This window comes from Lipomyces chichibuensis, assembly GCF_038497645.1.
Source record: "Lipomyces chichibuensis strain CBS 12929 unplaced genomic scaffold V1513scaffold_37, whole genome shotgun sequence".
Taxonomy (NCBI): Eukaryota; Fungi; Ascomycota; class Lipomycetes; order Lipomycetales; family Lipomycetaceae; genus Lipomyces; species Lipomyces chichibuensis.
In genome coordinates this window covers 61,346-75,267 of record NW_027117489.1, presented here as the reverse complement: position 1 = coordinate 75,267, position 13,922 = coordinate 61,346, and the positions used below count along the sequence as shown (strand labels likewise).

Sequence of the window (13,922 nt, the reverse complement as noted above, 5' to 3'; positions counted from 1 at the left end):
TATGCAACGTTGGACGATAACATAAAGTCGGGCACACTTTGGCGACTGATTCGTATTCAACTATGTTTTGGGGAGAATGATGGCAATTCAACAACCTGTGCCAAAATAGGCATAATATCGGAAGGAAGCTGTTTCATTGTTTGAACCGCCCAACGAGACGGTCGGAGACGAGAACGAGATATCATCTTTTCACGCTTCTGCGGACAGACTGCCTTAAATTCGATGACGCTCGGCCGAATCGTAGTCTTTACTTGCTCAATGGCCAAGACCCAATGCAAAATTCCAAACTACAACTTGGCAAATTCAGACGCTCAAAATTGTAACATGCACTACACCCAATCAAAGGTGTGGGGTACGTATATGGGAAAAGAGTGAACAAAGTAATACGATAGCTATTAACTGTCTTCAAATATATTTTATTGAAGCCTGACCTCCCAAACTCGTTGGGCCAAAGCTACCATTCCGGTGCGATTATTAGGCAGCGTTTGAATTCCTGAAATCTTGATCTGGTTAACAACGTCCTCGTTAAGCTTCGCATAAAAACGGTTGGCTTGGACGGAATCAAGAACTTCAGGTAGTTCCCGTTCAATCGAACTCAAATAAGCATCAAAGTCCACCGGGCTTTGATTATTTCTTTGAGTCGCCTTCTCGTATTCCTCATAAACTGTAGTTTCAAAGCTAACGTTGTGTCGGACAAGCGTACGCGTCCAGCTCAGGAAGTGAGCATAATCTTCCTCTTTGTCCGGGTTTATTCGAACGTAGCCATTCCAACGGGCCCTACAGGCCTTGTCCATCTTGGAAACAGCCTTGATGATTTTTAGATTGTCGTGCTGATACTTCCATGTGGCTCCTGCCCAGATGCGCTCTAAGTCCGCCTTCCAATCTGTCCAGGCCCGAAAAGAGGACTTCAAAACGTCAGTGTATCGACTTCGTCATACTTGATGTCGATTCTTTTGCCAGGAACACTTTCACTAACATCGTCGTCATTCCTGCCTCGGCGTTTGAGCTCATTTTTAGCTCCTTGGACTTCGTTATGAAGTCGGCGCCAACAAACTATTCGTGCTTGAATTGCATCGAGATCGTTGTTGTTTAAAGGGGCACCGTCGGTGTCCATACCCTCATCGACTATCTGAAGTAATTCCTCAAGTGAAAACGTATCGAATCGGTTCAACGATGGCTGTTCAATCGTAGGAGACGACGGCATAGACTCATGGTCCTCACTGCTTGTGGACGAGTAATGCGACATGATGGAGAGGTCGTTCAAGCTTGGGGATGGTGATATTCAGCAAAAGTGCCAATGAAATATAAGTGACAGCTAAGTGGCTAACGCAGTACTTCTTCACGCGTAGAGGCTTCAAAATTCGCAGGATTGCAAGTGCAAGAGCGGACGAGCAAATTTAAAACTCGCTGGTGTTCAACAACTGCTAGCAACGCTTAAGGCGCTAGGGAAACAATACTGTGACTAAATAGTTTTGGATCAGATTACCTTCAGATCACAGAATGAAATTCAGAAACTTTTTAGGTTATGCTCTTGGCTGCAATTAATCGTCGCAATATATTGCATTCTAGACAGACTCACCGAAAATTGGGAGAGAGTCATTTAGGACATTTGTGCCATGTGTCAGCAGCTATTGTGTGGATATTCAGGGTTCTGCGCGCACTCCAGCTGGTCAAGCGCAATGCTTAATAGCCTCAGGACTAGTAGCAAAGCCCATCCCGTGTTGTTCACTAACAGATATAGGCCGCAGCATACCAATTGGATATGACTACATTAGGTATGTGCTCGTAAGATGATGTGGCGGTTCATATTGTGAAGAACGGAGGCGTGGACAAAATGGACATCGCTAACTCGGATTTAGAGGAGCACAAGTTTGGCGATATCCCTGGAGGAGGGTCACTAATAGTGGCATGGCAAATCAAGGGTAAGCTCCTAATCTAGTCCCTTCACTGGGACGCAGAAGCTAATAATCATGCTACAGGGAAGCCAGTGACAGTCGTTGGAGGTGGCGACGTAGGTCTCCGATTTGAAAGCGCTACAAGGATTCAATTCGCTAAACAGGTTTTCAGGTCGCAACAGGAAGAGTAGCACACCTTATTGCAGCAGACGCCATCATCACCGTAATATGTCCGCCTTCGGGTCTCTCCCCCGAACTCCAATTCCGCGTGGCTCGGAAGCAAGTCACGCATATCCCGCGAAACTTCGACATTGAACTCGACCTCCACATTGCACAACCGTCCATGGTCTTAGTCGCAATCGATTCTCCTTCCGCAAGCACAAAAATCTACACGGAATGCAAAGCCCTTAAAATCCCGGTAAATGTCGCGGATGTGCCTCGCGAGTGTGATTTTTATTTCGGTAGCATGTACCGGGATGGACCGTTGCAGATTATGGTCTCGACGAATGGGAATGGCCCAAAAATGTCAAATTTGGTGAGACGGAGGATACAAGATGAGCTTAAGCAAGAGCCGTTTGGGTTGGCGATTGAACGGCTGGGTGTGCTAAGGCGGAGAGTAAGGGAGAAAGTTCCTGGGAGTGGAAAAGCTGAGATGCGGAAACGAATGCGGTGGTAAGTGAAATGTATACCCCAGATATTGTTTACACAAATTGACGACGTAGGGTTTCGCAAATATCTGAGCAGTGGACTATAGCACAACTAGCCAAGCTAGACGATGATATGATTGAAAAAGTCGTACACAATATCGACGACGCTGAGCCGCCAACTTACGAGCATCTTACGAATCCTTAAACCTGTCAGCAACTTAATGCGATGTACTTTAGCACAATTGAACTATATCAATACAATAGAATGCCAATCAACTTATCGGATGTATACTCGCCCACAAAGAAAAACCCAAACAAAAAGTCATTGCACCGTCCCAGCCATTACTAAACCACGTACAAACTTAAAAACATCCAACGATACCCGAACATGAGATTAAATGAAAATCAACAATCTATTACTGCCCAAATCTATCCGGTGCTACAATTGGCGCCACCAGAGTCCACGTGTATAATGCGAAGCAAATCCAGGCGCTTACGATCTTAACCCACGTGTAGAAATATGTCCGCCCGACGGGCACGAAACCGGAATCTTCATCTTTATTAACCTGCATCGTGAGCAAGGTCGCGGTCCACTGGGTCGCGAGGAAAAAAATGAAATGGAAAACAGAGTAATTGTACTCTGTTTGCGATGACTCGTCTTCCTCGTCGGAATCCTCGTCAAGCTCGTACAGCGCGGACTGTGGTAGCGAGCCGCTGTCGACGGCAGCTCGGATGGCCTCCACGCGCATCGAATTTCGGGTGGGTTGGGACGTCACTGTCTGATTGATGGACTGGTATCCATATCCGTACTGGTCTTCACTGTTTCCGGAACGGGTCGCGGCGCGAATTGTCGTATACGCGATTGCGAGGAATGTGAATATTGCACCGAGGATAACACTGGCAGTGCGTGTTCCCCGTGATCGAATGAGTGGATTGCAAAGGCGATCGTCGGGTTCGCCCGCGACCGCTGACATAGTTAGATACGTGCAGTACACAGAAACGATGGCCGACTGGGCGAGACCAGCTTGAGGGTTGTATTCTTGAACGGTTGGATTGACCGAGATGGCGGACACGATGAATGTCAAGATCAAATTGACGCTGATGGCAGCCTGATTCATCGCGCAGCCCCCCTTCGCAAAAAACACGTACATTAGGATCGTAAGGACAAGACTGCCTATGTACATTCCCAGTGTCGAGCCTATCAGAATGAAACGCCAGAGCGGTGAGTCGTACGTCTCGATCTTGTTGAGACACATTTCCGCCCAACTGTGAGCGAAGTCGACAAGGAGAATAAGACCGTAGATGACGAAGATAAACGCGCCAATTACCGCGATGTAGTTGCCCCAGAATACGAAGAACCCATCCGGAATTAGGAACGAAATAACGATGAGGCCGAGCCATGCAATGATCTTCGGTCCCCAATATCTACAATACAATCAGCGGCTGATTACATCTTATACTATCGAACAGAATAACGCTACCCATTCTGAATATCTGAACGTTTATTCCTGACCGAGTAGACTCCTATTAGGAAGACTCCCAAAACAAAGTGGAATACCGCCAGCGCAAAATTGAATCGATGCACCTAAAACCGATCAGCATAATCTCACAACGCCAAAACATTCCGTCAAATATTCATACTGCCGCAAATCCTGTACATTCCGACCCAAAACAACTGAATTTCATGTAATTCTTGGTAATCGCCTCCAACTTGTCAATCGCCCAGTTTGTGAGCATCACCCACGACAACTAATCATTCGTCAGTACTGCATGCCGCATCCACCAGCTACAACACTACAAACTCACTATAGAATTCACGATGAATATCATCGCATAGGCGATTCTAGTCGACATACTGTTCGAGCACGTCTTGCAAGCCGTGCATAGTGTGGTGCATGCCGCGGCGCCACAGCACGAGATGGCATAGGATCCGACGGTTGTCAAGGCTGGGAGCGCCAAAAACGGGAGAGACAATGCTGCGCCCATTGTGTTCGCGTGCCAGGGATTCCGTATTGTAGGTTATGTGCAGAATGGATGGGAGAACGATGTCAAGAGAAGTATCGTTCTATAAACAACGAGCAGGTGTAACGGCGCCGCAAAAAGTCCGGACATTGTCAAAGTGTACCGTACCCTTGTGCTTGCACGGGATTTCACGTCAAGGGCATCTCAAATCATGTAAACCTCGTTGACTTACGATGAGGAGACTACCACCACGATGTCCGTATCTGTCCTCGCCAACTCGTCACAGTCCTCAGACAACGATAGTTTGGGAAATAGCAAGAATCCAGTTTCGATCGACTTAGACGACGACGTGATCATGCAAACGCCTGCTGTTGTATCCGAAAGGAACGATTTTCCCACCGAGACCGAGTTACGAGATGGATTACGTCGCTTAGACGATTTATACTGTGAAGTAGGAGATCCCCTATACTGTATTATGATATAGGCAAGAAGTGGAGGTTAATAAAGTAGTTGTTATCGTTACGAATCGCGGCTCCGAAACTGATTCGCACGCTGACACAAATTGAAGGGAACACTGAGCGTAAGTCTTTCCTTTGTAAGGTCCAATGAGTACAGTTAATGAGTATTAAAGCGTCAGAGGTATACGCGCGCTTTGCGACACGCGCGCGAGAAATCCTAGGTGAGATAGAGCGATTTATGACGGCCTACAAGAATGCGTCAGATATCTTTTCTTATGCGGAAAAAAGTCGCGCAGAGAATCCCGACGGCTTGGAGCGTAGCACGTTTGCATCCTTGTCTTCTTCTGAAGTTGTCAAGGAGAATGAGGGTGATGAGCAGATGATGTTGTGAATTTGTTCAAGTTGCGTGGGTGGAGAAATGTGTATTTACCATTGATCATTGGATGGAGTTTGAGGAGTTTTGTATATAACTGTTTATCCGTCATATAGCACTGCATTAACGGTTCACACGATCCCTATTATCGTAGTCTCAAAACAATGATGGCGAAGATCTGAAGTCGGTCTTTACTAGATGTTAACGGGTCCAAAGACTCATGAGATTTTCAGCTGAACAAGGCACCAGGCAGTAGGCAACGGTAGTGCACAGTCTATACCCCAACATGATTTGCTGAATTATTGTGCATCACGTTTCTAGCAAAAGAGATCATGATAAGCATTGCCATCTACATCAATAATTTTGACGTTACTGTCGATCTTCGCATCAGAAACTCGGACTTTGCCTCATTCATCTCGCCATTCCATTGCCCTATTGCTTAGACATCGATAATGAGCAAAGTTGAATGACTGCTGAGCCCAGCGACAGATGCTGATGTATGCCGATTTAATGATTATCATGCTAGTGCAAGCAATCAAATAAAAGCAAAAACGAGTCATTGCGGGTTAGGTCTTTCACGAATACAGATTAGTAGAGTTGTGTCGTACATTCGGTGGGGGGAAGTAAGTCCAATGTTTCAGATTTACATACGCTAACAACCCTCAAGTACGATTTACTCTTTGAATCTACAATGACTAGCTAGCTAGATCGCCAATTCGCTTTTCTTGCAATCACCGGATCAGATTCCTGAGAATTATGTGGCAAAAAGAGAATATCCCATTTCTAACGGGCAGACCTCTCTTATCACCTTGTCCGTGGACATATGCCGTTATAACATATTATTAGTATCGCTTTCGGCCCGAGCCCCTTCGCTACAAAACCCGCAAACCCAAACCCAACCCAAGTTTGTCGTCGCACCCACCTAGTCGCTCCCAACCCAGAAACTGTTAGTTGGATTTTGGTCATCGGCTGAAAAATACTGGTCGTGCCCCTTGCATGGATAGCTCTCATATATAACTCGATAAGAACATTAACGGCACTAAAGTTTCAATAATTAGATAGGCCTGCTTGGACGAGGACAGTGGAAGTATGAGAGATTTAGAACCGTTTAATAAAACCATGACTGTGGTAAAGGAAGGGATGCGACGCAAATCCAGGAATTTCCCGTCTTGCACTCACTACAACTTCTTCATCCGTACAATCTTTAAAATATGATGGATATAAATGTGAAAATATATTTACAGCAAACCCATGTCATACAAAATCCCAGAACTACCTAAATATACAACCAATTATTTTATCACTTGCTCACTATTCACTCAAATTCGATTCCATCTCTTTATTCGCCTTTTGGTCCCCATTCTAAACATACCAAACGTCATACCATATATCATGGGAGTTATATAGCTAACGTCTTCACTCCACTTCATATATGTTGAATCTGCATGAATGTATGAGGTAGCAAAGCAAGTTAGCAAAGTATCAAAAACGCTTGTCTCCCCCGCACGTCTCCATCACTTCGCTGGTCTTCTCGCAATTATCTTGTCACTCTTGCCTCTGCTCTTACACCGCTTCTCTGCTCGTTGTATCATCTCACATCGTGTCCGCCAAATCACTCAAAACAGAGACCCGCCATTAATCCAGTGATAAACAAAACAACGACAAAAAAAGACAAAAATGAAAAAATGCACAAAACATAGCCAAAACCACAATGCAAAGCCCCGTACACCCCACCACGTGAATATCAAACAATTCAACGAATGAAAATAGAATGTAAGAGAATAATCTATGATTGAAAACTTGAATGACGAAAATAATCTATCAAATGAAACAAATTATGCGACGATTCCTCTAACCCAGTCCCACATACGAGAAGCCATGTTTTTTGATTTCCCGCTTTGCTGCGTAGAATCTGTTGGTGCGGGTGATCGTGAATGCAACGATGACGAGCTGGATGTGGATTTTGCAGGACCGGTGGACTGACAGAGAGGGTCCTCGATAGGGGGTATGTTCGTGGTCGGAAGATTGTCATGCGAGCGCAACCCGTAAGGTTTGCGGTTCAATTCCTTGCTCCAGGTGTCCGTGATAGTATCAAGTTTGCTGTTCCGGCGACGGTGCAGCTTGACGGGCTTGTGATCGTCTACGTGAATTAAGTTTCCAACACTGGCGCTTTTCAGCATCGCGTTCTTGAGATTCAGCACGAGGCTGAGACGACGACTGTATCGCTTGGACTTGACTGGCAGTATTTCGGACACGGTCTCTGAGCCGGCGCTGCTATAAACCGAAGGAGCATCAGAGAATGTAGAGACTGGACATGAACTATGCACAGAATTCGCATTGTCAGCGGTTGTCAACTCGTGTCGTATCTCGGGCCCAGGCTCGCCAATGACAATCACCTCTCCGAATTCATCGACCACAAGAACTTCGTCTGACGACGGATTAACGTGCGGGGACGACGGATTGTCCGCCTGTTCAGCCTCTGGAACCGCAAACGAATTCACAAACTCATCCCACACACTCCGCCTTCGGTCTGGTTCGGGAGTCGCAACCGGTTCTGGTTGTGCCTCTTCTGCTGCTGCAGCTTCATCCTCTGCGCTCTCCTCAACTTCGACAACAGCCGCCATCTTGCGTTTCATACCACGTGATCCATCAACGCGGGCCATCGACGACGAAAACGTCCGAAAATCAACTGAGGTCGTGCCCGTCCAGGCAAGCATCTCTGGGGCCGATTCAGACCGCCGATGCATGGTGGCACCAGAAGACCAGGTCCCAGACAACAGAGGCGGCGTGCCAGCCGGACCGAGTGCCGCGTCAAGATCGATCATTGGCTCAGGAGTGCCTGATCCTGTGAAGTAATGAGTCGCCCGCGCATGTGACGGGCGAGGTGGCGTAGCCGATCGGGGAGGCGGGACAACATCATCATCGTCTTCATCATCGTCTCCATCTTCATCCTCTGCCTCTGCTGATCGCCGGCGGAAGCGGATAAAGGACCATGACTTCTTTTGAGATCGACGCTTGTCCGGCTGTGGCTGGTCTTCTGGTCGCGCCGATTCGTCGGTAAGATCGGCGGAGCCTCGTGCGGCGGTTATAGTCGTGGTGGTGGACGTCGACGTTGTTGAGGAATGGGATGGAATGAATTCAACAGAGGGCGAAAACATGACCTTCAGTCTTGAAGGCGGGGACGTCGACGTGGAGGAGACGGAAGCCAGAGATGCAGCGGAGGAGGAAGCGAGCGAGACGGAAGATGACCGGCATGGCGAAGCGGGCGGAGATGGCAGTCTATCGCGTTCATCCAAGCGCACATCCGGGGAATGAGGTGCCGGAACAGAGGACGATATTATGCGGCCATGTTTGAGGTCTGCCAGGAAGTCGTGAGAGACTGCAGCAGAACGGCGGTGGGCATGGGTTCGGGAGGGTGAATACTGCTTTGGCTCCTCAACGGGCGGTAATGACAGTGACGGGCAGGGAGCACATGAAAATGACGCCGAGTCGTGACGCGCGTGATGCAGCGGGAATACGAACGGAGGCGGGGTTAAGGTGGACATTGTGGCCCGCGGACTGCGAGACAGGCCGTAAGTATGAGCAAACAAACTTCGAGAAAAGGAGTCGCTCACCTAACTTGACAGGGTTCGGGAAGTCGCGCGGAGTCCGGGCAAGAAGTGAAAATCAGTTAGTTCATGGGACAGAGGCCGAGTGAGAATGTAGCAATGCAAGTAGAAAATTACGCTAGAAAGGAAATGGAGGGGTAATGGAGGATAGAAAAGAGAAATAGAAGTAGAAGTGACGAAGTGAAGGGACGACGACGCACGAGTGCAGGTTTAGTGAAGGGGTCACACACACAAATAAACGCGCAAGTCGTCCACGAACAAAGTGTGACGAGTGACGACATCGGACCCGATTATATAGAGCGAGTTGTAGAAAGTGGGTCCGACTTTTTAAGGTCAACAAGCCTCAATCAGGCATTGTTGCCGCCGCAGTAATTAAAAGTGACCGTCTCTGACGATAACCAGGGGGTTTTTGTCTGGCCAGCAATGACATCATCGTGTACCAGAAACTTCAAGCGCCTCATAAGGCCGTTTTAATTAACTATTTAGCTAATTAATTCACCACTTTCTCGATGAGCCACACTTCTGTTCTCAAACGGTTTTGAGAAATATACAGAGCATGCAATTATTTCCGGTGTGAATAAGAAATGACAGCTTATGCAATGTTTACAGCCGCTTTTCGAAAGGGCTTAGAGATGTTATCTTCGTCCTGTTGAAATCGATTTCTAATGTTATCCCGAATTTTTACAAGGAAGGAAAACAATTCACTTTACAGGACTATCGGTTTATAACGAACCAGCTTATTGAGTTTTTACTGTTATCATAATCATGTAAGAAAATTATACAGTCTTTAGGTGGCTTTTGGATATGTAACCGAGGGAGGCGACGGGGGGCCGCAACGCTAAAATTGCTAGATAAGGTTGTAGTCCATCTTGTTCCTGCATCCGAGGTCTGATCCGGAGCCCCCCCCCCCCCCGAGTTCAATAATACCGCGCTAATAGAAGTCTAATGCGGCTTTGCAAGCACTAATTTAATAAACACTGATTTATCCCGTGGATTGTCATCAGATTAGGTCCTATTAATGATATTGTCGGGTGTGTAATCTATGCATACCTCCGCTCTGCCACTCATACAAAAGTCTGCCAGTTGATGACTCTTCGGTGCGTGATATCATCGTTCATCAAACTGTATTGGAAATTCTTGATGTTAAGCACCAAAGGCAAATTTGAGCTGCACATATCGCATCAGTATATAATACAAAGTATTGCGATAAAATTTCCCAAAAAGCATTTTACCTAGAATCAGGGTCAATCGCATCATTCGGCATCAATGGCCGGTTATGACACGAACGTGAGTCGCGGAAAATTAAAAAAAGAAACTGGTATGGTTCCGTTGAGAAAATGCGAAACTGTGCTAATTCTTATATCATCCTTTAACGCTAAAAGTAAACTAAAAAAATCGCACGGTTAATTTACAAAAATTCCTCATTCTAAAGCTAGTAACATCGTTTTGTATCCCTACATCTACTCGTTCTTCTTGCTTCCGCCCCCCTTTTTCGCAGGAACTATCAACTCAATAGCTTTCATTCCTAATGCCATCTCCTCCCACACCATAGCCACCACCAACGCACCACCCACCCCGGCTATCATTAGAAATTTGCTCCAGCAATCTACTCGACCAATCGCCCGTACACACGCCCAAGCAACAACGGACGCCCCGAGAATTTTCCCGCTAGGATACGCATCCCGTCGCACAAGCGGGAACAATTGCGCACTAGCCCGTCCCACGTTCGCCCGCTTTTCATCCGTCACGTCGCCAATCTTTGCCCCAATAGACCAATAATACCGTCGAATCCACACTGCACACGCCCCTATCCGCAATCCGAGGTTGACCATGTTCGCATACACTAGTCCCGTCGCGCCGAGCTTGAGGGCACGCATGAAGACGTAGCCGGCGATCGCAAATACGAGAGAGAAGCACAGCATGACGAACGATTGTTCTCGGACCTGGGACGGTGTCGCGATTGACTGGACAAAGGCCTCGAGCACACCGTTGAATGCCAGCAGCGGAATGTAGTATGCGTATGCAGACAGCACGGCCGGTGCCGAGGACGACGAAGAAGCCCATCGAGAGCCGGCAACTAGGGACAAAAGAAATGGTGCTATCGGCGGGCCAAATAGTGACGAGACAATGCTGACCAACGCGTACACGCGTAAAATCGACGTCAACGTGTCACTTGAATATCGAAAGTTTTTAGCCGAAAGCGGTGGCGCGAGGAGCTTTGCAAACAACGCGCGAACTGCTTCTTCTATTGGCAGGAACACCAATCTGGCAATCAACGATCCGTAATTTGCCGCCAACGCGTACACACCTTGCTCGGATATCGTGCTAAAGTAGCTCGCCAAAAGCTTGTCTCCTTCCGTCAAGTAATGCTTAAAAACAGTCTGCACCCAAATCGTCGACGCCAACCGCACGGTAGTACTATCGAAGTAGAACCACGGCGAACGCGAGATTTCTTCTCTCCATATCCGTTTAGGAAATATACCGTTCTCTTTACCGCGAGTGGTCTCCCACACAAGGCACACGTACATCCCCGTAATAACAACAGCATACGCAAGCTGTCCCAGCGCAAACGCAAGAACGCCAGTATCCTCCCTTGCAGAGACCGTCAACAGGAAAGTGACTGCGCATCGTGCAGCAACACCCCCGGACTCGCATAACGCACGTAACTTGTACTGCATCTTGTATTGTGCCAATGCGAACATTGGCTCCGAGAGCAACTCGACCAACGAAGCAATTCCGCACACCACCACGACACTCTTGAAATACGGCAAACTCGCAACCTCACTCGATGCCCCCCTAAAATAATACCAAACGCATGACAGTCCTGCCAACGGAAGACCGAAGAGAAATGGAAGGTATCCTGTATTTACAACGCTCTGTGCAATTCCCGAAACTGTACCTTCCACCACGCCACCCTCGATCCGATAAATGTCGGGCTTCGGGTGTGCCGTCTGCCGCTGTAGTGCGAGCCGTATCCCCTCCCTCGAGAAAAAGAGGATCGACGAGCACAGCAACTCAAGCTGTGTAGACACACCCAGTCGTTCTGGTGACAAAAACCGCAGTAACGTCTGATTAAGCACAAATGTGATGACTTTGGAAAATAACTGGAGCAAGATCAGAAACGACGCACCAACTGCGGAATGTTGGATCAAAATCGATGGCACGTCATTAGTGTCCGATTTGGAGGACGTGAGCGCGGCTGGTGGAGGGACCACAATTGTTGAGTGCCGTCTGCCGTGTCGTTTAACTGTCGTGCTCGGCCTGCGTTTCAGATTTGCTGATTCTTGGAGATTCATGATCACGGTCGCCGTCAGCCGTCGCCGTCAGCTGTCGCCTGGCAGATCAGCACTTTGATACAGGGACACAGAAAACCCGCTTACCTTAGTCTTTGTATATCGACGCTCTTCACGCAGCCAAATCAAGCGTATCAATGCACCGGATTAACGACGACATCAAGGCTTTCCTGCTCCACAGAATGAAGCAATGATGGACGTTATAGGGGAGCAGCTGTTAATGTGCCTAATAGATGTATGCGTGGAGTCACAAAAAATGATTCCGAAGCGTAAATGATGATGTCAACCGCAACCGGACCCGTCAAACGTTCAATCCAAGTACACAAGCGCAAACCGGATTCGCGATGAGCTGAATGGAAATTCCTGCGACAAATGCATAAATGTGGCCGAGTTTCCTTCACCGGTGAAATGCCCTAACTATTAGTTGTGTACTTAGGAGGTAGTTCAACATGTGTTGTGTTGGATACACCGCAACCGCATCGCCGTGTTATCTCTGTGCAGGGCTTTCCCCTATTTTTCGTCATTGCCCACCCGTTTGAACTGTAATCGAACAACCTAACTTTTATCAACTCACCAACTGCTACGTTACATTTAGTGTATCTTAATGCACCTTCTTAGGTTCTTGCAAGGATGTTGAGGTTATCATGGAATTTAGGCGTAATGTGGGGGGCAACCAATATCTTTGAGAATTCACTCTTTCCGATAAGGCGCGGCGAATCAATTCCGGCATCTATGATATCCTCTTCGTCGAGCCACAAGCCTGCTTTATCCAAAGATTCAAACATCACGTCCCGCTTGATTGTGTGATGTTTTCCATTAGAAACTCAGCTGACAACTGGGCATGCCTAGATACTTGCTAGAGACGGTCCAATATCACCTGTTAGCCGGACGATTGACAGATCTGCACACGAAGATGTATTGGACACTTATTTTGACAGAACTACGAATCTTGAAACTGCCCATATTATGCCATTCAAGTTGTCCAAGCATTGTCCCATGCAGAAACTGTTGTCCATGTTTGCCGGTACTAATATGGAGGATTCTCAGAGGGAACAGCGTAAACAGCTCCAGTAACATATTTTGCACAGACAATGACACTCACGAATTATTCGATGAATTTTGTTATTGGGATAATTACTTGGATGGACGGTGCTGGTTACGCAGAGTGGTGGCAAGCAAAGCACGGGGGCCTTTCATCAGCCATACTCAAGATGGAGAAGAGGTCATTCTTGGACTGGGACCCCATGGTCATGCAATTGATCTACCTGATAAAAAGCTGTTCAATATTCACTTAGCGATCTCCAACTTGCTTCACGCCAGCGGGGCAGGTGAAGTTATTAACAAAGTATTACAAATGAGTCGTCGACTGATGACGGTGTTGACAGCAGCAACAAAACAGCAGAACGGAGGTAAAAGTATCCTGAGATTACCACCAACACTTAGATTGTATGTTCCAATACAGGCAAGCTGTAATATACGCAGGACAATGGGATAATCAATGCATACGGGCTCGCCTTGTTTTCCCAAAACAAATATGCAACTACTGACCAACAAATAATAGTATCGATTCTGGAATAATCATCACAGCTCTGAAGTCTTAGGTTCTAGGATTTGTGCGAGAAGTTCTGCATTATATTCTACAATATTTTGACTAAGTTAATGTCATCCAAGTGTCCATCACCGAGC

At 47.2% G+C, this 13,922-nt stretch overlaps 6 protein-coding genes across 6 annotated transcripts; 2 read left to right on the top strand and 4 right to left on the bottom strand.

Moving 5' to 3' along the window:
* Positions 1-391: 391 nt before the first annotated feature.
* V1513DRAFT_486596 (uncharacterized protein) lies at positions 392-1,575 on the bottom strand. Its single transcript, XM_066900502.1, has 2 exons — positions 929-1,575; positions 392-905 (listed from the first exon to the last, which is right to left on the bottom strand). The coding sequence occupies exons 1-2, from the start codon at positions 1,244-1,246 to the stop codon at positions 417-419; spliced, it is 807 nt and encodes a 268-aa protein (XP_066751685.1). The 5' UTR covers positions 1,247-1,575; the 3' UTR covers positions 392-416.
* On the top strand, positions 1,445-2,822 carry V1513DRAFT_450885 (putative NAD(P)-binding-domain-containing protein). The gene is made up of 5 exons (XM_066898876.1): positions 1,445-1,775; positions 1,860-1,922; positions 1,980-2,011; positions 2,068-2,567; positions 2,618-2,822. Exons 1-5 carry the CDS (start codon positions 1,763-1,765, stop codon positions 2,745-2,747), a joined length of 738 nt encoding a protein of 245 aa, XP_066751684.1. The 5' UTR covers positions 1,445-1,762; the 3' UTR covers positions 2,748-2,822.
* Positions 2,662-4,695, bottom strand: V1513DRAFT_450880 (serine incorporator/TMS membrane protein). Its single transcript, XM_066898875.1, has 4 exons — positions 4,349-4,695; positions 4,184-4,291; positions 4,024-4,127; positions 2,662-3,967 (listed from the first exon to the last, which is right to left on the bottom strand). Exons 1-4 carry the CDS (start codon positions 4,526-4,528, stop codon positions 2,959-2,961), a joined length of 1,401 nt encoding a protein of 466 aa, XP_066751683.1. The 5' UTR covers positions 4,529-4,695; the 3' UTR covers positions 2,662-2,958.
* On the top strand, positions 4,659-5,458 carry V1513DRAFT_450878 (uncharacterized protein). Its single transcript, XM_066898874.1, has 3 exons — positions 4,659-4,955; positions 5,015-5,084; positions 5,136-5,458. Exons 1-3 carry the CDS (start codon positions 4,758-4,760, stop codon positions 5,351-5,353), a joined length of 486 nt encoding a protein of 161 aa, XP_066751682.1. The 5' UTR covers positions 4,659-4,757; the 3' UTR covers positions 5,354-5,458.
* A 1,618-nt stretch (positions 5,459-7,076) lies between these two features.
* V1513DRAFT_204395 (uncharacterized protein) lies at positions 7,077-8,968 on the bottom strand. The gene has a single exon (XM_066894348.1). It carries the CDS (start codon positions 8,878-8,880, stop codon positions 7,171-7,173), a length of 1,710 nt encoding a protein of 569 aa, XP_066751681.1. The 5' UTR covers positions 8,881-8,968; the 3' UTR covers positions 7,077-7,170.
* A 1,317-nt stretch (positions 8,969-10,285) lies between these two features.
* Positions 10,286-12,612, bottom strand: V1513DRAFT_450871 (Rft protein-domain-containing protein). The gene is made up of 2 exons (XM_066898873.1): positions 12,324-12,612; positions 10,286-12,277 (listed from the first exon to the last, which is right to left on the bottom strand). Exon 2 carries the CDS (start codon positions 12,237-12,239, stop codon positions 10,404-10,406), a length of 1,836 nt encoding a protein of 611 aa, XP_066751680.1. The 5' UTR covers positions 12,240-12,277; positions 12,324-12,612; the 3' UTR covers positions 10,286-10,403.
* Between the last annotated feature and the right edge of the window lie 1,310 nt (positions 12,613-13,922).